Below are 24759 nucleotides of genomic sequence, written 5' to 3' on the forward strand. Positions count from 1 at the left end.
TTCTAACAATTTTAAAACTAATTGGTTCCCACCAAAGCCATAAATTCCACAAAAAAAATTAAAATGAAATTAAAAAAAAAATAAAAAAAAAATCCTACGCATTACTACAATCTTCTTCGAGGCACTTACAAGTGGAAAGTTATGTTGCAAAATTTTTCATTAAGTTATCACGGAAAATGATAAAAAGTTGGATTTTTTCTAACGGCGCGACTGCTCCCAGGTTAAAAGGGGCCCCATTTCAAATTCTGCGGGGGGCCCCGACGGAGTTTGTTACGCCACTGGTTGTAAAACCGCATCGCCACTGATCTACATTTAAAAACATGTTATTGAAGCATTTCTCTCTTATCTGGCTGGCATAGTTCACGATCAGCAACCATTGGATTCCATATCGCCTTGTTCGTTCTTGAGTGATTATGAGCATTTTATTGTTTTTTTTTTTGTTATAGAGTCTGGATGCTTTGCTATATTATCACAAAGTTACATAACAAAGTTGTACAACAAATTTGTTGTATAACTTTGTTATTAACATGTTTTGTTATGTAATCTGGACCCGGCTTATCAAAGTTACTCTTTTGTGGCGTGATTTACTTCAAATTTAACAAACATTATGAAAACATCTTTTAAAATAAAACTAGAATTTTATTTTCCATCAAAATGAAAATACATTTTCGCGCCACGTAATATTCATATAAGCTCTTTTGTAGCTGGAATATTGTACGCGCCACTAATTTTTACGGCGTTTAGCGGTTTTTTATTCTTGTTAAAATATACGACAATATAGTAAAAGCACTTCCGGAGAAAAAACCAAAATATGATACATATCCCAAGAAGCAAGAAAAAACCCATTAGAGTAGTGATTCGTGATCTCCATCACACAGTGGATACACAAAAAATTGAACAGAAAAAAAGCCAAAGAGAGAGTACAAAGAACTATAAAAAATCTCTAGCACTATTTTTTGTCCACTGCAAAAAAAATAATACAGAAATTTATACGATGGCAAGGATAACACATCTTTATTCGATGCCAAACAGATTGCTGCGAGAGTGGACATATCCGCTATTGAATTATTTTGTTTTGTTATGAATTTTGTTTTGTGTTGTTAATTTTAGGGCCGGTTGTTCGAACGCTAATCAACAATGATCACCATCAAATATTTAATTACTGTCACCAAATGTCAATGTCAACTTTGATTGGGTTGCTGAAAACATAATTTATTATAATTATGAGATTAGTTAATCAATTACCAGAATAAGTATTAACATAATTGATTAACTAATTTCATAATTGTAATCCATAATTAAGTTTTCAGCAACCCAAACAAAGTCGACATTGACAGTTGTGACAGTAATTAAATATTTGATAATGATCATTTTTGATTAGCGTTCGAACAACCAGCCCTTAGTGCGCTTAATATTTTTAATTAAATAAACCTTCAAAGCAGTGTTTTTATTTACCGCTTTTACAATGAAAGAGATATTCTCATAATCCAAAAAACAAAATCTTAGGGATAACTCCAAGATAATACGAAATTAGTATGAAACAAAATCAGCAGTCCAATTTTTTCACAGAATTTTTTAAAGTTAGGAGAAAATACAACGCTTCCATTCACCCCCGTATACTGCCATCTAAGCAAAAAATTTTTCTTACCGGAATAATATCAAACGACATCAATACAAAATGATGCACGAATCTTGAAAATCGGAATACAAAAATGATAAAGTTATAAATTTTCAAACAAATCAAAAATTTTGAGTGGCAGAATTTTGTGCCGGTGAGTGTAATGAACTCGTGTAGGATCACAAGTCTATAGAAAAACAGAAACAGTAGAAGCCGAGGAAAATTAAATAGTAAATACACCGCACCATTCTTTATACTCGTACACAAATATTAGATGGGAAAATAAAAAGTGACAATCTCAAGAATAAAAAGATGATAATAGATCTAGGCGCGGATCTAGAAATTCACAATAGGGAGGTCAGACGTACCGCAAATATTTTATTGTCCAGATTTAGCCATACGACTCACGCTTACTCTAAGGATAAAATTCAGTCATCTTAGATACCTACGGTATCAAAAGAATTGAGCTCTGGTTGACACAAAAAAATAATAAATAATAAAAAAATACTTATAGACTAAATACAATAGGGGGTCCATGGACCCGTTGACCCCCCCTTGGATCCGCGCCTGATAATAGACCACATAAATGAACCTAAAAAATAATCGTCAATATTTCAGATTTATCGTCGGAATCTTCAAAGTAGTAGACTCAAATAACGCAAGAGTCTAGTCCAATTCCATGATGTAACTTTATATCTAGGACACCCACATTTTAAATTAGGTACTTCCAAAATAATTTCTACACATTTAACATTTCTACGGTTCCATGACATCTCGTAACGCGATAGTTCGTAACCGGACAGTTGGTAACGGACAATTCGTAACAGCGACAGTTCGTAACGGCGACACTTCGTAACGGCGACAGTTCGTAACTATACAAATTCGTAACCTCCAAATTGAATTATTCTGTTTATTGTTGTTCACGTGGAAACTAACTGTTAGTACAGTTATAAATGAAATTATGTTTATCAATTTAACGAATCAGTATCAGGATAAACATTTTTAAGTCAAAAATACTAAGTTTTCACTCAATTGAAAATTGAAAATGGTTTTTAAGTCATTTCATATTTCGTGTTTCAGAATAATATAATAAAAGTAGTTAAACCAAGTATTAAAGTATTACAAGTAATCCCTCTTATCAACTATGACCGTTGATTGAATGCCCCAAAGCTATTACCAATAACAGGTAATTATAATCTTTCCTTTACAAAATGTTTATTTAAAAAGTTTGGAATGTGTAAAGACGGTTGTCAGATTAAAGATTTCAGGAATTAAGTACTTCATTGTTCCATTGTCTAGGTATATGCAAATTTAAGGAACAATAAGAGTGATAAAATTTTAAAAATAATGTTAAAAGTTTCTATGTATTTAAATATATTTGTTTGTGTTTGAAGACTTTTAATATATATTCTGAAACACGAAATATAAAATGTGTTAAACATGTTTATCCGTACTGATTCGTTAAATTCATAAACATAATTTCAATTATAACTGTAATAACAGTTAGTTTCCACGTTAAGAAAAATAAACATAATAATTCAATTTATACGTTACGAATTGTCCTTTAGGAATTTGTATAGTTACGAACTGTCGCCGTTACCAAGTGTCGCCGTCACGAACTGTCGCGTTACGAGGTGTCTAAAGTCTATTAATTATACTACAGGATAAAATCGAAGAACAGATAACCAAACTAATCCACCTTTGTAGAAAACTTTTGTAGACAGAAAGGAGAAAAAAAGAAGACTTGTAAATCCTCTAGCAACAATAATAAAATATCTCACCAAAAATTCGGACCAAGAAGACCCATAAACAATAGAAAATTAAATAGAACAATTAATAGTTATTAATGATATAAGTGTTAAAAGTACACGTTTAAGGCGCATGTGAAAGTTTGCAGAATGAGCGATAACGAGTTCTGCAATTCACATGAGTGCCTTAAAAATGTACTTTTTAACACGCATATCATAAAATATTTTTTCTACAAACGTAATTACACGAAAATATCTACAAAACCTTTTACTTGAACTTGACTGACATGCCATTTTTATATTTTCTTGACATTACATCAAAATTGCCTATACGGTCAATACGAATTGCAGTTCCATAAAATCTTTAAAGCACTAGTGCCTTAAAGTAGCATTTTTAACGCTCGTATGGAGTGCTAAAAATTGCATTTTTAACACGGTTGTAGAAAAAAGATAATTAAAATAGCCTAAAAGCCAATTCATTAACACAAATCTCTAACACGAATCTTTATTGTACGATTCTATAAAAACTTTTAATCATGCTCTAAATATCTCAAATTGTCATAATAAATTGATTTTAAAGTAAAAAAATTGAAACTAATACAGAATAAAAATTACTTTTTTTGAAAAATAAATAGGTATATTTAAAATAATATTCAATCAATTATCGTAATGTACCCAATTATCGTGCTTGATTAAACAAGATATGATATTTTTGAATAAGTAAAAACTGCAGTCCCCTTTGCTAAAATAAATACTTTACATAATTCTACAGTAAAATTATAGAACTTTTTAATGAAACAAAATAACGCTTTTTTTAACTTTTATAAATAAAGCTTTTTTCAATATTTTAAAAGAAATTGCTTCATTTTTGGTTATATCCCGTTGAAATAAATATGTTCAATTTGGAATTTGACGAATAAAAACGTATTTTTTATTAGCTGCAACTTTGCTTTTACTGGGTATATTAACACACACATTTTTTTTTCGTTTTTTTTTTATAAGTAATCTAAATTTTTGAAAAGAACATTTTGTTTTCAATAATATTCTTACTTTTTGTGTTATTTGCGAAGACGGTCTGAAAACGTGATTTTTTTATTGAAAAATAAACATTTTCACTCACAAATAACTCGAAAAGTATTGATTTATGTTGGCCCTGAAAATTTCAATCCAAGTCGGTCATTTAATGGGCTGGTAGGACGAGTAGGTATAAGGTATCGTTCTGTGTAGAAACAGGTCAGATGACAGCACAACAAATCGAAAATAGAAAATTATAAATGTAATAGATATTTTTAACCAGTTCCACTAGAATTATTATTAGAGGGAATGTGGAACGAAAGATTTTTTAAAATTTTAATAATTAAAAATTAAAAATACATGGTATGGTGGTACGGGCATAATATTATGCCTGTTGTACCTACATACCTTGTACGGGCATAATTATTATTGTATTATTTACCTCCAAAAGAAATTCCAATCCACTTACAGGTCTTGGAGGTGGACTCTCTTCTTCTTTAATGAAGAGCCGATTGTTACTTTCAATGTTTCCTAAAAGTGCAAAGCATAAATTTCATTCTCCTATGATTGCGTGTTTTTTTATAATATTTTTAACTTAGAATTAGTACATACGTTCTTTGGCGGTAAAATATTGAAAAACCTATAAATTTTAAAGAACCGCTTAGATTGACATGAAATTTGGCGTAGGTACACATAGGTAACATGTGCTGATGTGTGCTTTTGCCTTAGGGGTGAATTTCACCCCGTCTCGGGGATTAAAAAAATGTACGTTCAAAATAAGTCCGGAAATGGATAAACTGGCTAATTCTAAGCAACTTGTGTTCTATAGCATTTTTTCACTAAGTTAATATGTTTCGAGTTATTGCCGAGTAAATATGTTTATTTTTCAACAAAAAAAAAACAAGTTTTTTGCAAATAACTTAAAAAGTAAGGCTTTTATTGAAATTTATTTCGTGCAACTTACAAATCATATAAATAATATATTAGTAAAATAAATTGTGAAGCGGTAACGATTAACTTGATTTAAGATGGTAATTGGGGACGATCTTGCTTACTTTTGATGCTAGAAAACAAAAATTAATATTTTTTTAAACACTTTAAAAAAGTTGAGATGAGTTTCTCAAAACGTGTATCATTTTTTGGGGTTATTTCACGTTGAAATACTTGCTTTGAAAGTTGACGGATATGAACCTATTTTTCAGTAGCTACAACTTTGTTTCTACTGGGCCTAATGAGTTCATAATTTGTACTCAACATTTTTTTGTGACTTTTGTATACGCCGTATTTTTGCTGAGAATGTTTTTTTCGGTAAAATTTACTTTTTGACTTATTTGCAAAAAAACCGCCCAAAAGCGTGTTCTTTTTTGTTAAGAAATGAACATTTACTAGCAAATAACTCGAAAGGTATTAACTTAGTGATAAAATGCTATAGAACAAGGGTTGCTTAGAATTAGTCAGTTTACCCATTTGCGGACTTATTTTGAACATGTATTTTTTCACCCCCAAGAAGGGGTGAAAGTCACCCCCAGTGAGTATGTGTATGCGAAATTTCATGTGAAGCGAAGAGGTTCTTTAAAATTTAGAGCAAAAACTGTGTAACAATGTACTAAATTTTTAAAACAAACTTTGCAGAAAACGTTAATTTTTAAAATAGTCTAAAGACCTTACGATTAATGTATATGAATATATAAACTACTCGTCAAAAGTTAGGTATATAGAAAATTATGCTGTTTTCTGAGTGGATTTTTTCGCGAACAGACGGATTCCGCTATTTTTTATTATTTTAATTTTTTTTTGTATTTACACAGGTGTGCAAAGGTTTACTCAAACTTATTTTTTGTACTTATACTGGGTGGAAGAAAAGAAATGTTTTTCTTATGTTAAGTTTGAGACACCCTGTAGGGAGAACGAGGTAGAAATGTGAGTATCCTTTAGAATCGTATTGTAGTATTGTGTTTTCTGAACATGTTATTGTTTGATTTTCCCTGATATTTTTGAAAACAAAAAAAAAATAGACGGTTTTGTAATTTAACATGTGTTTTAACCGAAACAAAAGTTTGAGACACCTTGTAGGGAGAAAAAGACACAAAGGTGAATATACCTCTATACTATGTTGTAGTCTCACATTTTCTGAGTATTTTGTTTTTTTAACTTCTCTGATATCTTTAATAATAAAAAAACTAGACGGTATTACTCTTTAATATATTTTTCTATATTTAACATGTGTGACGCATTTCGTCAGTTAAAACTCATATTAAAGAGTAATATCGTGAAGTTTTTTTGTTATTAAAGTTATCAGAGAAATTAAAAAATAAAATATTCACAAAATATTTTAGAGACTACAACATAACATTGAGGTATACTGTATCTTTGTGTCTTTTCCTCCCTACAAGGTGCCTCAAACTTTTGTTTCGGTTAAAACACATGTTAAATTACAAAACCGTCATTTTTTTTGTTTCTAAAGATATCAGGGACATTCAAAACACAAAATGTTCAAAAAACATAATTATGCTACAATGCGATTTCGATGTGTCACAAACATAGCATAAGAAAAACATTTCTTTTGTTCCACCTGGTATAAGAACAAAAAAGTTTGGATAAATTTTTGTATAACTGTGTAAATACTAAAGAAAAATCTAATATAATAAAAAATAAATTAGCGAAATCCGTTAATCTGTTCGCGAAAAAATCAACTATGAAAATTGAGCATAGTTTTCTATATCCCTAACTTTTGACGAGCAGTTTATTTAGTTTGGGTAGTTATTTAAAATTTTGATAATTGAAAATATTACAATATCAAAGACATACTAAAAAGTATTTAAAAATGAACTTTAACACAAAAATACTAGTATTACTTACCTGTTGCGGCTAGCGCCAAAATCCGTTTAGATCGTTCACCCATTATTCAAATAAACAATTCACTGCGAAGAACTAGCTGCTAATGAATATAATATGCAACTGAAAAAGGGTAGGTTAACCACTGTGGAAGAACCAGCTATACCGCTCTTATCAGTTGTTGATCTAGTCCCTCGAACGTAACTAATATCCTTCGATATTTACCTACTGTGTTTACGTAAAAATATATATTTTGGCAACATCGTATTGTTACCAAAATGATGTCTAAACAATGTTTTTGACCTGCTGGGGTCAAATTGTCTTTATAGTGTACGGAATAAAATATATAAATTTATCGCATTACTGAAAATCCGACAACGGTGCCAAGCCTAAAGAAGTTCACAAAGCAAACATTCACGGTTTATAACAAGAAAATATTAGTATTTCTTGGCGATGCCAAATGACAGCAACGTGAAAGGATGCCAATTTGATTTCGGGATGTATATATATATATATATATATATATATATATATATATATATATATATATATATATATATATATATATATATATATATAAAAAATGGGGTTGAGGTTTATTGGGTATACAGCTGAATAAAACCAAGTGGTACTCTGTTTAACAAATCGTTATATTTCGCTGATTTTCATCAGCATCATCAGACGAAAGCTACAATATTTAAAAAATGGTACAATGTTATAATATGATCTTTTTTTAACAATTTTTATCTTACCTAATTGAGGTTAATGGTATTGAGATATTAAGATGACATCGAGATACTGCAATTTTGATATAAAATGGAGTATCTCGATGTCATCTTAATATCTTAATACCGTTAACCTCAATTAGGTAAGATAAAAATTGTTAAAAAAAGATCATATTATAACATTGTACCATTTTTTAAATATTGTAGCTTTCGTCTGATGATGCTGATGAAAATCAGCGAAATATAACGATTTGTTAAACAGAGTACCACTTGGTTTTATTCAGCTGTATACCCAATAAACCTCAACCCCATTTTTATCTACCAGGTCAGCTGTTATCTTAAAAAAAAAAAAAAAAAAAAAAATATATATATATATATATATATATATATATATATATATATATATATATATATATATATATATATATATATATATATATATGGCTCACAAATGATAGGAAGCCCGCTACAACCTGCAGATGAATGGAAGCCCGCGGTTTACGGGGTAAGGGGATTGTAGCACTGTCTTATTCCTACAGTCTTACGAATCCCACTCGTATAAACGCGTTCACAGTGTATATGGATTACGCATTATACGAAGCCCGACGATGTTGCCATGTTTTAATTTACGTTTAAATAATACGACTGTTCTACGAGATCCTTATATGTGTATATAAGTCGTCATATTGCATGTTATAAGAAGCCCAATTCTATTCAGCAATCTATACGAAGCATTTTAGAAGAGTCAAGATAGAACGAAAAGATGCATTGTTTCGGAGCAATTCAAACAAGATTATCTTTTTCTAAAACTTTTTTTGTTAGTTGATATACATGTTAAAGTAAAAAGTTCTACTCACAGACTTTGCCGCTAATTGTTTATTATTTGTTTAAACAATAACAATAATTGTTTTGTACAGTGTGTCCAATTAACACGTTGACGGACACTGCGTCAAATGTATAAGCAAGTGTTGTGACACTATATGTATTTTACAAAGTAGAATAGGGAAAAATTCAACGTATATAGACGTTGTGTCACATTACATCAATGGAAATTAGACGACTATAGACGTTCTGTTCGTCAACGTGAAAAGTTGTGCATGGTCTAAATTAAAAATAGAACCATCAGTTCATTTTTTTAAGCCGTATACGAGATATTATGTCAAAAAATTTGAATTTTACTCAAGAGTAAAGTAGTTTTATTATTCAAAATATTGAAAATTGTTATAATGAAAAGTTGTTTGGAATTAAGAACTATATTCTAATATGCCATTTCATCTTTCTGATTAAAAAAAAGTTGAATTTTTTTTTTAATTATGGATATACAACATTATTTTCAGTTATTTCAATTATGATAACTCTTTTATTATAGACCAGTAAGGATTTGTGAAAAAACGTCTATTTTTGGATGTGAAAGGTGGCATTCGGATTTTTGCAGATAAAGTTAGGTGATAACTTCGTTAATAATAATTGACTTATGCTCCTTCTCAAATATGCTCGGAACATTAATAAAAAAAATAAAATATTTAAAAATTTCGAAAAACGTCGATTTTTTTCTGCTTTCTTTGTTTATAACTTTAAAACGATTCGTTTTGGAACAAAGTCGTACAGAAATAAAATAAAGATAATTGAATTTTGTATGATATCCGACTGGTCAAAAATGTCTTAATAGACCAGGGCGCATCTGTAAAAATATTAGTACATTTGGACGTTGAGAGGTGACTCAAATTTTTTTGCAGAAATTGCTTGAAAATAAATCAAATAATAATATTTGAGTTATCCTCCCTCTCAAAAAGGTCCGGAACATTGTTTAAATAATCAAAATGTCAAAAAATTAAGGAAAAATTCGATTTTTTTCTTGGTTTTTTGATTATAACTTTAAAAGTATTCATTTCCGAGAAAAGTTGTACTGACATAAAAGTTGCGTAATTAAATTTCCTACAATACAAAATTGGTTTATAATTTAAGAAATAGTCACCCTTGTTGCAAAATAGCAATAATTGTGAAAAAAACATACAAAAACAAGTATTCGCCTTTTACGTTTTTCAACCATTTATGCTACACTTAGGACCTCCATATTTCACCCTGAAAAATTTTATGATAAAGTAAAACAATACTGTAAATTTCATTAAGATGGGTTTAATAGATTTTGCAAAATAAATTTTGCAATCCAGCTTTCGTAAAAAAAATTCATTTTTTCAAAATGTTACAGGACTGAAAATAAAGCAGATAGCAAGTTGAAAATTTTTTTGCACATAGAAGTGTACTGTACCTTTCATTTGCAATTTCGCAAAATTAAAATCGCTTAACACCACGGCGTCAGGAATTTTTTTAAATAAACATTAATTATTGGTGCTACGCGCAGGACAGCGGATAGGTTGCTCTGATTGGGCATTCCAATGACCTTTGATAATGATTGATACATTTTAATTTTTATGACATTTCGATATAAATAAATAAATTTGTTTATTGCAAAATAAAAACTCATACTCTATCCTTTGAAATAACACTTTTATTAGCAAAAACTTTCTTTGTTCATATATTTTAACTTAGATAATAAAAGTTTATTATTTTTAACCATATGCAATTGTTTAAACAATATTTCACAAACAATAATAAAATTAGTTTGATTTTTGTGGAATTAAAAAATTAAAATACAACAAAATATAGAGTAAGAAAATAATATATTAGATAAAGATTGGAAGAAATTTTGGTGGAAATCAACCTGTGTGAATCGAACACCGCTGTCCTGCGCGTAGCACCAAAAATTATTGTTTATTTCAAAAACTTTCTGACGCCGTGGTAATTAATCGATTTTAATTTTGAAAATTGCAAATGAAAGGTACAGTACACTTCTATAAGCAAAAAAAATTCAACTTGCTATCTGCTTTATTTTCAGTCCTGTAAAATTTTGAAAAAATGAATTTTTTTGCGAAAGCTGTATTGCAAAATTTATTTTGCAAAATCTATTGAACCGATCTTAATGAAATTTACAGTATTGTTTTACTGTATCATAAAGTTTTTCTGGGTGAAATATGAAGGTCCTAAGTGTAGCATAAATGGTTGAAAATCGTAAAATGCGAATACTTGTTTTTGTATGGTTTTTTCGCAATTATTGCTATTTTGCAACTAGGGTGACTATTTTTTAAATTTTTAACTAATTCTATATTGTAGTAAATTGAATTACGCAACTTTTATGTCAGTACAACTTTTCTCGGAAATGAATACTTTTAAAGTTATAATCAAAAAACGAAGAAAAAAATCGAATTTTTCCTTCAATTCTTGACATTTTGATTATTTAAACAATGTTCCGGACCTTTTTGAGAGGGAGGATAACTCAAATTTTATTATTTGATTTATTTTCAAGCAATTTCTGCAAAAAAATTTGAGTCACCTCTCAACGTCCATCTCAAAACAGATCCGACCTGGACTATAACTTATTACCCTTTCTGCAATATAGCAATAAATACAAAATAACGGGGCAAAATATGCCTGTTGTTATTCAATGTTTTTAACCACTTTGGTGGTACTTAGAACCTTAGTTTTGGTGGTACTTAGAACCTTAGTAATTCGCTTAGGAAATTCTTTGTAACATACTTAAACCGTGTACCAAATTTCATTAAAATCGACCTAATAGATTTTGCATAATAAATTTGCAATTTAAATGTTTTTAAAAAAGTTCAATTTTTTAAAAATCTTTCTGAACAAAAACTAGACCATTTAGAAGTTGTCTAATTTTTTTACATATAAAGAGGTGCTTTACCTATCCAATACACTTTACAGAATTAAAATCGGATTATTTAAGGGGCCTCAGCAATGTTTTAAACTTATAAACAATTTTTTGGCTTATAAACAAATAGCTTTGTTTAATAATAAAAAATTAATTTTTAGCAATGCAAATAATTAAAACCGGTATAATTTGATTTAAACTTTCAAATGCTGTCAGCAGAATTGCTATTTTATTTTTTAATCAAAATTTATTCGCCTTCAAAAATTGCACTTTTTCGATTTATTGAAAGTTCCACTTCGTTTATCTCGAAAACTATGCATCCTACGAAAAAACTTGTAAGAACATTTTTTGCTTAGACTTACCCAAGAAATATAAAAAAATGTTTTATTTTGCGAAAAATCGATGTTATGTAATTCCTCAAGTTCTTTGTTTATAACAATTTTATCGACATCCGGATCAACTGTTACCCAAAAAAATCGTGTTCCACGATCTTGGGTAAGTCCATCTAAATAAAGGAGCCCGCAGCACCCCCTCCTGGCCACAGGACTAATTTGTTTATAAGCCAAAAAATTGTTTATAACTTTAAAACATTGCTGAGGCTGCTTAAACAATCCGATTTCAATTCTGTAAAGTGCGTTAGATAGGTGGAGTGCTTCTTTATATGAAAAAAAAATTGACAAATCTTTGTATGTACTAGTTTTTGTTGTGCAAGATTTTAAAAAATTTTAATTTTTTAAAAAAGTTTAGATTGCAAAATTATTATTCAAAATCTAGTAAGTCAATTTTAATGAAATTTGGTGTACGGTTTTAGCACATTACAAAAATTTTCTAAGCGAATTAGGAAGGTTCCAAGTAAAGTGCCTTTTCCTCCCTTGAATGATTACTGCCCTCCGCTACGCGTCGGGCAGTAAACTTCATTCTCGGGAGGAAAAGTAGCACTTTCCTCCCTTGTTATACAAATAGCTATATGTATCATAATTTAAATAAACAACTAAAAATAATGTTGATTAGAAAAATTTTCAAATTTTTTTTTCCATTAGAAGGATGAAATTGCATATCAGAATATAGTTCTTAATTCCAAACAATCATGTTAAATTATATAATTTAAAATAATTTTAAAAATATCGTTGAATTTTGTTTCTATTTTGTTTTTGATTATGCTGAATCCGAATATGGCATTACAATTTGAAAACGCTTATAAAGAAGCTCTTCTACACTATGTCTGCGTAGCAAGGAACCATATTTGAAACATTTTTATTACAAATTTTACGAAAAAAAGTTTATTCTTCATAAATTGCTCTGCATAGTCTAAAATCTAAAACCCAATCATCAGATATCAAGTTTTATCAATTTTATACGAGGTATGTCAAAAATACGAATTTTGTTAAAGAGTAAAGTACCTTTATATTCCAGAATATCAAAATATGGGTTTTATAAAAAGTTGTTTGGAATTAAAAACTATGTTTTATTATAATTACATCATTCTAATTGAAAAAAAAATTCAATGTTTTCTCAAATTACGGATACCCATCATCATTATTTTATTTCAATTATTTCAACTATTTTATTATTAATTTTACGAAAAAAAGTTATTCTTCATAAAATACTCTATTCTCGTCTAAAGTCCAAAAAACAACCATCAGATATCAAACTTTTTCAATTTTATACGAGGTATGTAAAACATATGACTTGCTTAACAGTTCAGTATGGTTTGTTCAACAGTAAATGGTTGAGTTCAATTAGTGCGGTCGTAAATATTATTAAATTTATCTGACCTGGACCATTGTTAAGACCTACCCGGAGCGATAAGCAACCGAGGTAGACAGAGTTGGTCTTTTGACAATTAACACTGACTAGACGGTAATCCCATAATAAAGCAAAGAGATTGTACCAGAAAACATATTTAGATTTTACCTGAAACCGGACCTTTTATACTATTATCGGTTATTCCAGGATGTTTATAGTGGTAACTAATTGAACTCGACCATTTACTGTTAAACATACCATACCTTTATAGTTCACAATATCTCATTTAGAAGAATGTAATTGAACAGTGAAACATATTTTGTAATTCCAAACAACTTTTTTTAATAACAATTTTCGATATTGTGAAATATAAAGGTACTTTACTCTTGAGTGAAATTCATATTTTTTTATATACCTCGTATGTCAAAATGTAAAATCGTATGTAAAACCTCGTATGTAAAATTAATAAAATTTGATATTTGATGGTTGCATCTCAGATCATATACGATGCAGAGTATTTTATAAAGAATAACTTTTTTCGTAAAACTGTTAATAAAAAAGTTATTAATAGGTTCGAAGTTACGCAGACATAATGTTTAAGAGCTAAAAATTTTTTTTTGTTGAAAATGTATTATTGTTTAAGCTTATTATTAAATTTATTTTAGGTAAGTTTTAGAGAAAACATTTTTGATCACTTTTTATAAACAATTTTTTAGTTGGTAATTTTCGGTTTTTGTATTACATTTTTGTTATCTTTCTTAATTTTTGTCAAAAAGGAATAGTTTATTTCATTTCTAAAATAAAATTATTGAGTAAATTTTAAAAAATACATCAAATGCTTTAAAAAACCACCTATAAAATTGTAAAAAATCTTTTCAAACTTGAGTAATACCGTTTTAAAGTGCTGGTAATTCTGTAAACTACGTTTTTACTTAAAACTTACGTAAAAGGTTTCAAAAATTGCATTTTTTGCGTCATATCATTTGAATTTAATTTTTGGCATTTTTTTGAATTAAACATTGTTTAGTAAGATGTTTGAAAGGTAAGTTGTGCAAATTTGAGAGCTTTATAAGAAAAATTTTATTAGTTACACATTTTTAAATAATGTTTAAACAAAATTCAGCCTACACTGTACTTATACCCATACATTTTATTTCTTTTTATATTGGGGTATTTTAAGAAACATCTAATTTCGCAGTTCATTTGTTTAATAAAAAATTAAGTGCCCACTTCTAGAGTAGAACTTTTTAATATGTTGTTTATTAAACATTTCTTAGGGCCATCGGTACATAATTCGCAAATATTTGAAGGCTATCCCTACTTTTTCTGTCTTTATACGGCAAATTACGTTTAGTAAAATTGTCACTGGTATGGATATGTAAACTTTACTTGACAATTTCATCATTAACTGTAAAGATGGCTTTTGAATGTTCTTGGATAACTTTTACTAGTATAATTAATTGCCTTAATTGTTAATTCAGTTAATTAATATGATTATTTCATATTTCCGACCAATAGAAAGCTACAAAAATACAAATTAAATTGATCATTTTTGATAATATCCCATCGTCAAGTATATTACATCAGATGCCCTTCGTTGCTGTGAAAAAATACATTCAGTGACATAAATGACAATTACTGTTTTCAAACTTATAAAAGTGATGACTTTCAATCGTCAAATATTTATAACAACTGTGTGTTTAATTGTACTAATTTGTACTTACATAAATAAATTACAATAAAATTTTGGTTTTAAACAGTTTTATTCATGAAATAATCGCAGCAAATTGCAGCTCGATCTCTGAAATTATTATCGAATTGTTTCCCTCTTGCCACTTGACGTAATTTCACTCCCCTTCGGGTCGTGAAATTAATACTGTCAAAGTGTCACTCGGGAAAAATTCGATAATTTCAGAGCTCTTGTGCAATTACTACTGATAATTTTTTCACTACCTATGTATTCAGTAATAATTTATCTACTGTACAACAAAAGCTAATAATCAATCGAGAAAAGAGGAAAAGTGATAAAGTGATTTTTTAATAATATATTGTTACTATGAAACGCTTAAAACTTTGAACATCTGTAACAACACAATACTTGGATCACTGAATATATCCTGGTGTATTCTCTGCTTTGGATCTTCCATAAATAATAAACAATAAATAACTTTTTATTAAGTTCACGTCTTAAATCAATTATTTATCAAACACATTATCAATATTATTTAATCAACAACTGAAAATATTCCCAATGCCAGGTCAAATATTTAAAATTGTCACTGTCTGACTGACAATATGCTGGCAATATTCTATTTACTACTGACAAAGATTTGGAAAATATTACCACGGACATTGTGTTCATTTTTTTTCAAATCCTGAAAAAAAAAACAATAAATATTTTTGAAAAATTTAAACGCAAAATGAAAGACTAAATTATTACCGAGGGCCGAAAGTCTCTTACAATAAATAAAAAGTTTATTTTGAATGAGATATTTTGAAATTAAAAGTCACACTAAATTTTCTTTTAGTTTTTTAGCCCTGTGACTTATTAAAATAAACATTATAGAAGTTCTCAGGGACTTTCGGCCCTCGCTAATAACGTAATCTCTTATTCTGAGTTTAAAATTTTCAAAAATACTTATTAGTTTTCTCAGAATTCGAAAAAAAAAATGAATTCCATTTGAGTAGCATTTCAGCAGAAACTACGTACCCATCCCCTTAATGAAATTAAAAAACATCTATATTGTTTGATTTTTTTCGAAGGGAAAATCTATATGCATGTGTATTAAATATTTTGTATTTGTATTAAATGAGGCGCTCAGAGCAACAGTGGCACAGTCCACAAATTAAGCATTTTTAGATTAATACATCAATAAAAGCAGAAAAATTGGATATATGGTTCAACAGTGGTCTACACAATCTAGCTCTATATTTGGCAAGATGGCACTACATAATGTATTGTTGCCTTGACAAATACTAAAAATACGAATGAAACAGTGGCCTCACCCTCAATTGTGTGGCTCAGACCCAACAAACAAGTGTTCATCTTATCAGAATCAGAATAATACGCATAATTCATAAGAATGACTATTTTTAATTTTATAAAGTAATATTTAATAAAAAACCATACTGAAGTAAAAACTTCTTTTGTATATTGGTATAAAAAGTTTTATTAAAAAACATAAAAGTCCTCCAAAAGGATTTGCAAAACGTTTTCAATCTGAATCAGATCATCCTCAGTGCGTTCTGCTTCATAAAAGAAACTAGCAACTTATTTAAAAAGGTTACATCGAATATTTAATAATAATAACTTTAACCCCGTCCTTGACTGAGTGGTAAGAGCGCCTACCTTTGGATCGAAAAATCAGAATGGTTGTGAGTTCGAATCTCACCAGGGTCAGAAATGTTTCATTTATTATAAATTAATAAATGAAAATAGTTTCTGTCCTTGTGGGATCGGTACTCACCGGGGGGACCGCAGACGTTCGGATACAGTTAGCGTCTCTTTGCAAAGACAATGACGTCAACTTTGCAAAGTAACAAGACACTTACTCAACACACACACACACTACATATTACACTAGGTACCTAACTGTTAAAAATTACCGTACCTACCATGCCAATGGCCATTAGTTGTCGAGGCATTAACCTTTTTTAAATAAAAAAAAACAATAATTTAATTTGTCATATTAATTTCCTATTTGGTAGCAAACTTTGTGGCTTATTACAAACTAAAATAGTAAATTAGTAATACAAAGTATTAATTTGTATTAATTGTATCAATTAAAATAAATAATTCTTTTGCGATTCAATTTTTAAATCTTTTTTCTGTCGGTATCTTACTGTGTACAGGTAATGCTAAGAATTACCATAATCTGTTCTCGGGAGTCTTAGTACACAAGATTAATAACGATAAACGACCCAAAAATACGAAAATGTGCATTGCCAGGTAATAATAAAAATGTTTACAACCTAATAGTACTTTGAGGAATACGCAAAAACGTTGCCAAACTTCAGGGCTTCTTATAATCGGTAGCTCAATGTGGGCTTCCTAACGCTGCTGAACTTCTACAGAGTATATACTTTTTTTCGCAGCGCAAACTGGTGGTAGATACCATGAACTACGAGTGTATGTTTTGATAACAATTCCAGGCATAAGAAGCCCGGGCTTCGTATTGTTAATCATGATTTCAGAGCTACCTATGGTACATTTCTAAAATTTGTCCGAATATATATGAAGCCCAAGCGTATTTACATGTTCTGAGCTTGGTTAAAATATCGAGAGATGGTGTAAAGTACGTTTTTTGGGGAAATAACATTAAAGAATTACGAAGCCCGAATCCGGGCTTCGTAAGGAGGTGTCGGGCTTCGTATGACCGGTGCGATATAGCGTTTTTGGCTTCCTAAAGTCGGAATCCATATATATATATATATATATATATATATATATATATATATATATATATATATATATATATATATATATACGAATTTCACAATTTTTTTGGGTATTGAAGTCAAATTGGGGCTTTAAAGTATACTATTGTCTAATATTCGAGCTTTCGGAAATGTTTATATATATATATATATATATATATATATATATATATATGTTACAGTTCAAGTTGATTCTCGGTTAGAGTTGACTATTCTTAGTTCGAGTCAACTCCAACTAAAACGAGCAGTAAAAATTGATTTGAAAAATTTAATTCAACTTTTACTAGTTTGAGTTGACTATTCCTGGATCTATTCAGTAAATGTTGATTATACGAGTATAATCTCACGTGCTTTTTGGATGACTGTGCGTCTCTTTGTTTTGACCGTTTCAACTACTTATCATGATTTGAACATATAGGCCAGGAAATCAAGCTGAAAAAATGGAAAAACCTCGCAATTTTTTCGTCCAGCATCGATTTGTACAAAAAATTTGTGATTAGGTTCATTTTACCCTCTAGTACAGGGCTTCCCAAACTTATTCGTACTGTGACGCCCTTGGGACTTTGGTATTTTTTTGCGACGCCTCTCGACCCAATCCCCAATAATACTTACCAATTTTAGTACTAGCCTAGTAACAGGTTATAGTTATAACACAAACACTATTTGAACATTTTTATAATTTTTATTAGAAATTAAGAACGAAATCTAAACATAGGCACAGAAATAAAAATGGATATTTATTTATGTAACTGGTTGGTTAATGTGAGGGATGTGCTTTATTTTTTGAGCACAGCTTAATGAAACCGGGGCTCCAGTTTGGAAATTTCCACTCCATTCTTTTAGTTTATGTTTGACCTGTACTTGTTTTTAATTACTCAAACTGTAGAAAAGCTCGTTGTGCACAAGTACGAAGTCGCAAATGGAAATAAAACCTTCAATGCAGCAGTGCTGATGGCATGATATTCATGAGAAGCTGACCTCCAAAATTTAAACAGTTTGTCCTTGTCGTACTTGAAGCTTTAGGCTAAAATCACAGAACAATTCTGTTAGTTGTTCTTCTTCCTCTGTTGAAAGTGTTGATGGTGTTGATGACTGCGATAAAATTTGTTGTGTAAACATATTTTTTAACGAGACATCGACGATTTCTATTGATTTTTCTTGTAGAGACCTTGTAAAGCAGGGAAACAGTCAATTTCTTGATCTGCTAATTTTCTCTTCCATAAGAGCAACTGCTTCTGAAACCCAGTAATTTTACCTGCCAATTCCAGGATATGAGTATTGCTTGAAAATACTTACTAAGATCATTTAATTTGTTAAATATGTCACAGAGTTATGCTAATTTTATTATAAACTCTGAATTAATAAAATTTTGTGCATCATTATGTGATTCTGTATGTCGATACGTGTAAAATTCGTTTCTTAATTCGTATACACGTGCGAGTACGTAGTACGTTGTCTTTGGACAGCCAACGGGAGTTGCAATAATAAATTAAAGAGGTGTGTTCAGCCCCCATTTCTTCATAAAGTTTAACAAATGGAAAACTCTTGATTTCACGGGTCGTGTTTTAATTTAGTTCACCACTTTAATGATGCTATCCATCACAAAACTTAATTCAGGTGTAATGTTCTTGGCTGCTAAGGCCTATCTATGTATGACACAATGTGATCATTTTACACTTGGAGCCTTGGTTTTGATGAGAGCTTGTAGTCCTCCATACTGTTCAGATATCGTTCTGGCACCATCCCTACACACACCTACACAGTTATTCCAGGATAATTTCGTGGACCATCGGATCATTTTCGGATTGAACAATTTTTTGAATGGTGTATCGACTCGATGTTTAATTTTTATTTGATGTATTTATTAATACATATATTTTATACTCATTTAAAATCAAATAAATATACTTTCCGGACTGCCGGGAAAAATTGGCTACAAGTAGCGTACAATAAAAAACAATGGAAAGGAAGAGTTGAGGAGGCTTATGTTCAGATGTGGACGTGAATGGCTAGACGAAGAAGAAGAAGAAATATATTTTCTGTATTAAAAGCACGCGCTGACACGTGACGCCCCTGGGACAACGCCGCGACGCCCCAGGGCGTCGCGACGCACAGTTTCGGAAGCCTAGTACATTTTCTATATTGAGCCGTTGTACGCTTTTGGTTTTTTAAGGGTGATAACTACCCCTAATTATTGTAAAAAATTATAAAATAACATATTGAACTTTAATATGGTCAACATTTAGTTTTTATTAGTTAAATCATCATTGTTTTATGCTTTAGGATATAATATTATAATATTTCAACTCTTAAAACCACCCTTGTTGGAGCTATATATAAAAAATTATTTATCCTAAAAGAATGATTTTGGCTTGCATCGATTTGAATAAAAATTTGGTATTAGGATCATCTCACCCTGTAGTTCATATTCTATATCATGCCCAAGGGCGTTGATTATATTTAGGGGTATAAACTTGTATTAAATAGAACATTGTAAACCTTAAGATGGGTAAAATTTGGTTTTCATTGGTTAAATAATGACTGTATTATGCTTTAGAATATAATATCATATTACTTCAACCCTTAAAAATCACCCTTAATAACATTGCAATTTTTATAAGTAATTTAATAGATCTATACAGAAAAAAAAATAGAATTACGTACAAAAACATTTATTTACACAAAAATACGAATTTACAAATACAAATAGTTTTTTAGTCTTCATCGAGATCGATGTCATCTTCTTTTTCTATAACTGGTGGGCTGTCTTATAGCTAGAAGAGCTAAATTATATATAAAGACTTTGTAAAATAAATTCCGTAAGATCCCTTAATTTTTAAGTAGGGTGAGTTTAAAGGGTTCGAATAAGGAGTTGTTCGCTTGTAAATAGAGGTTTTAAGCAGCTATACCTCGCTAAATGTTCACTGTAAAGAAAATCTTTGCAAAGGTTAATTTTAGTTATTAAAAAAGATACAATTTAATACATACTTTATAATTTTTTTGTGTCTCTAATATTTTCGGAGATATTTTGAATAGAAGATAAGAGATATTTTGAATAAGAGATAATTGACGAAATTAAAAAAAAAATTATCTCTCCAATCTCCAATTTTAGTTCTTTTAACTCCAATTTTTCTAAATTTTAAATAGGTCAAACTTCTTGGGTGCATTGATAATACATATATAAAAAGAATTACAGAAGGCTGAAGATCAAATTGAATTAGGAGGGTAGTTGTCACTGATTTTTTCGTAGAAAAAAGTAGGTACCGACCTCATTTTGATCATAAGTCGCTCAATTTTTATGCTAGAAACTTTTTTTTGAAAGGTTTAATTTTATACTTAAAAAAATATTCTGTAAGTTTTCCTCGAAAAATGCAGAGTTTTTCCGTTATTTGGCTTGGAGTATTTCAAATTATGCATTTGACGAAAAAAGCTAACCTTTAACATGCCGTATCTCAGTTTGTATTGGTTGTAGAAAAATTATAAAAAAAGGATTTTGTTTTTGGTTCTAAAAGATACAATTTTTAAAGCTACAGTTTTTTTCTTCACTGTATATTTTTTGAGTTATTCTCAAAAACCCCTCTAAAAAGTCGATTTTTTTTGTCGAAAAACTGTTACTTTCAACCGCTAATACTTCGAATAATATTAGTTTTACGAATAAAACGTAAGGAACAATTTTTTTAAGTGCATTTTCCATTGATTTCCCTGGTAAAAATATAATGAAAAATTTCCGCCCCCGATATGGGGTGGCAACCACCTCTAAGGTTTCATCGTACAGCGACATGATATAGAAAATTATCCTTGGGCTATTCCCTACCTTCTGTGAAGATTTCAAGTAAATCCATGATAAACGAAAAAATTGCGAGCCAAAATGGTTCATTTCCTGAACTAATATCCAGTACCTAACATTTAATTTCTAAATAGAATCGGTTCTTTGTGTGAATCAACTTTTACTAAATGGCGTTGGGAAGAGTATACTTTAACTAGTTGGAGTCTACTTTTACTAGTAAATGTTGAATAAAAATCTTCATTTTATGTTTATAATCAACTTTTACCAAAACCAGCCATTTGAGTCGACTCTAACTAGGAAAAGTCACCTCCAACTGGATAATCTTGAACTGTAACATAAACAACACAAAAATTCGTGATGGATTCGACCATTACTTGATTTCAGATTTCAAAGTTCATCTTATCTAATAGTAAAACACTGAAAACTTTTGTTTTGAATACTTCCACAAAATTTATTATAAGTTAAGCTCACTACAGCAGTTTCGGCGCAGAATGCGTTTCTCTAGTGATGTGATTTTACTGTGTGTCTACTCTAGTTTAACTACAATAGTTTAACTGAATATATTGAGAAGTGAAAAATGAGCTTACATCAATCATCTGGTCATTTTTCTTTGTTCCAGATTTCATTACGTACATAGTTTGAACATTATCTCAATTTCTATTTCTCCCAATTCTTTAAGTGCTTCCTCCGTGATTCAGTCTTCCTCTTGAGGTTTTCCAGTTTTTAATTTCTTTATTGCGGTTTATATTTCGGATTTTAAGATATGTGGTTCTTTTTCGTTATTGATTTCTTCTGAATTCACGCCTTCATGGCCACTATGGAACAGCATTCCACATTCCACTCTGGATTCTTGATTGTTTCGAAGTTATCTTTAATGATCTGAGTTTGTGGTTTAAACTCTTTGGTTAACTGTTTTACTTTAACAAACAGCTCTCTAGGTCTTTGACAGTCGGTGTGCTCATCTAGTGTCTCTTTTGCTAGATGATTTTATATGTCTCTTTACTACTGCCACGGTTTTTTTTTTTAGTTTCTGTTATATTTGAAGCACTGTTACTAGTTTTCTCCGTTCGACTAGTTCAGTGCCTCATCCGTCATTAAATGTTTTTTTCCTTGGATTTCTTAAAGATTCACTACGTTTTCACTAACAATTTCTCGATCCAAGATTCGCCTGGTTCTAACAAAACCTCGAACGTTTCATAGGGTTCCATTTTGGTTTAGGATTTTTAATTTTGCAGATTTTGCGTGGTTGCCCACATCAAAAAAAAAATACTAAAAAAATGAGATACATTATTTTACCTTATTTTGATACCACATTTTAATTATTGCCAGACAATAATTATTTGTACTCTGAAACCCGAATCAAAATCCGTAGTTACAAACTTCTACCCTGAAGGGCCACGTGGGTAGTGGGTTCAACTACATATCCTATTTTTATAATGATGTGATATTTTTGTAGGTATATAGGAAAAGGATAAGCCAATACGTCCAAGTTGCTCCCCAATTTGTGACTACAGAAGTGCAGACCATCTGCACTTATCCTAGAAATTCAGCAACCCAATACTTATACGAAATTAACGACACTTCGCACCTACTGGAAGAGCATGCCAAGTCTATACAAAACTATGTTGACGACAATATGGAAAACTTATCAGATTTGTTAAAGGTACTTTAATTTAATAAAAATTTACCTTATTTTCATAATAATGACGTAACTTGTCAATCTATATTGAACGTGAATATCTCTTTGATCTCCAACATATATCTATCCCACACTGTCCAATCAAGAGCCATGGCAAGTTTAGCTTAAAAAATTTAATCATCACCTTCATAGTCACCACGTGGTTCATTTAACTTTTTTCGATCTTTATTTCCTCAATATTATTATCCGATAGACATGTTTGACATTATTGGCCCATTTTCAGTGTATATTTTGTATGTGTTACGGACAATGATGTAAATTGGCCATTGACGTTAAAGACCGGTTGTGAATTTGTGGATGTCCATTTCTCCTGGTTATTAACGACAATGCACGGCCATTAACGAGCTATTGCCAATGTTGTAAAAAAATTAGAGTTTTCATCAATAACGACAGTGGCCAAAAGGAAATGGCCAATGTTGATAAATAAATAAAATTAGGTATGATGTCCTATTATTTTTTTATACAGTGCTAGTCAAAAGTCCGTACCCCCTCGTATCTTTTGAACGGTTATACCTATAATAGTGAAATTTTGAGGGAGGAAATAAACGGACGTAAGCTTCTTCCCTAGTTATGACAGGTGACGTAATAGTGACAGATGACTTTACAGCGACACTGTGACAGATAATTTTAAATGGAACCTTATGGCAAGTGATACATCGTTTGAAAGGTATTGGAAATACTTATTCAGACCCACATAACAATTTCATGTTCTTAGTAGATTCATAGAACATACTTTTCAGAAAAAGTATATACTGAGAATATGCGTAATTACCATTGCGAATGTGCAGAGCACATACTGAGTATATAATACATTACAGTACTTAAACGTTCTATGTATATATTTAGAATGTACTACCGCACTTCTTTTCAGTATATACTAAGAATATACTTTTTAGAACATTCTAAGGACGTGCTATAAACCTTCTATTTATGTACTTAGAACGTACTACCGCACATCTTTTTAGTTTATACTAAGAACGTACTTTTTAGAATAATCCAAGGCAGTGCTATAAACCTTCTATTTATATACTTAGAACGTACTACTGCACATCTTTGTATTAGAAGAATATATTTTTAAGTATATTCTAAGAAAGTTCTATCAAGTGCTATATTGCTCAGAAGTATGTTTTCAGCATCACCTAATCTCATCTTAGGTTCTACTGGTTCTACCAAATACCTATTATGTTTACATATTTTAATGGCAAATGAGAATGTAGCTAGTACCTACATTCTGCAATATTACTTAAAAAGTAAGTACATATTTATAAATTTTAGTTATCTATATAAACTATTATATTATAATATTTAGCTAAACTAAACTATATATTATGTATGAGTAACTAAAATTTATATACTTATATGTAAGTTACCAAAATAGATTATACCCAAAAAGCACCGCAAACAAAATAAAGAGATTATGTAT

At 30.0% G+C, this 24759-nt stretch overlaps 1 protein-coding gene across 1 annotated transcript in view; it reads left to right on the forward strand.

The window, feature by feature from the left end:
- LOC126882676 (dynein axonemal intermediate chain 3) overlaps window positions 1-24759 on the forward strand; it is a 302917-nt gene that overhangs the window by 79646 nt on the left and 198512 nt on the right. Inside the window, exon 5 of the mRNA XM_050647651.1 lies at window positions 23094-23300. Within this exon, the coding sequence (XP_050503608.1) occupies window positions 23094-23300 (207 nt within the window). The remainder of the gene's footprint in view (window positions 1-23093; window positions 23301-24759) is intronic.

The sequence above is a fragment of the Diabrotica virgifera genome, chromosome 3, assembly GCF_917563875.1.
Source record: "Diabrotica virgifera virgifera chromosome 3, PGI_DIABVI_V3a".
In the NCBI taxonomy this organism is placed as follows: Eukaryota; Metazoa; Arthropoda; class Insecta; order Coleoptera; family Chrysomelidae; genus Diabrotica; species Diabrotica virgifera.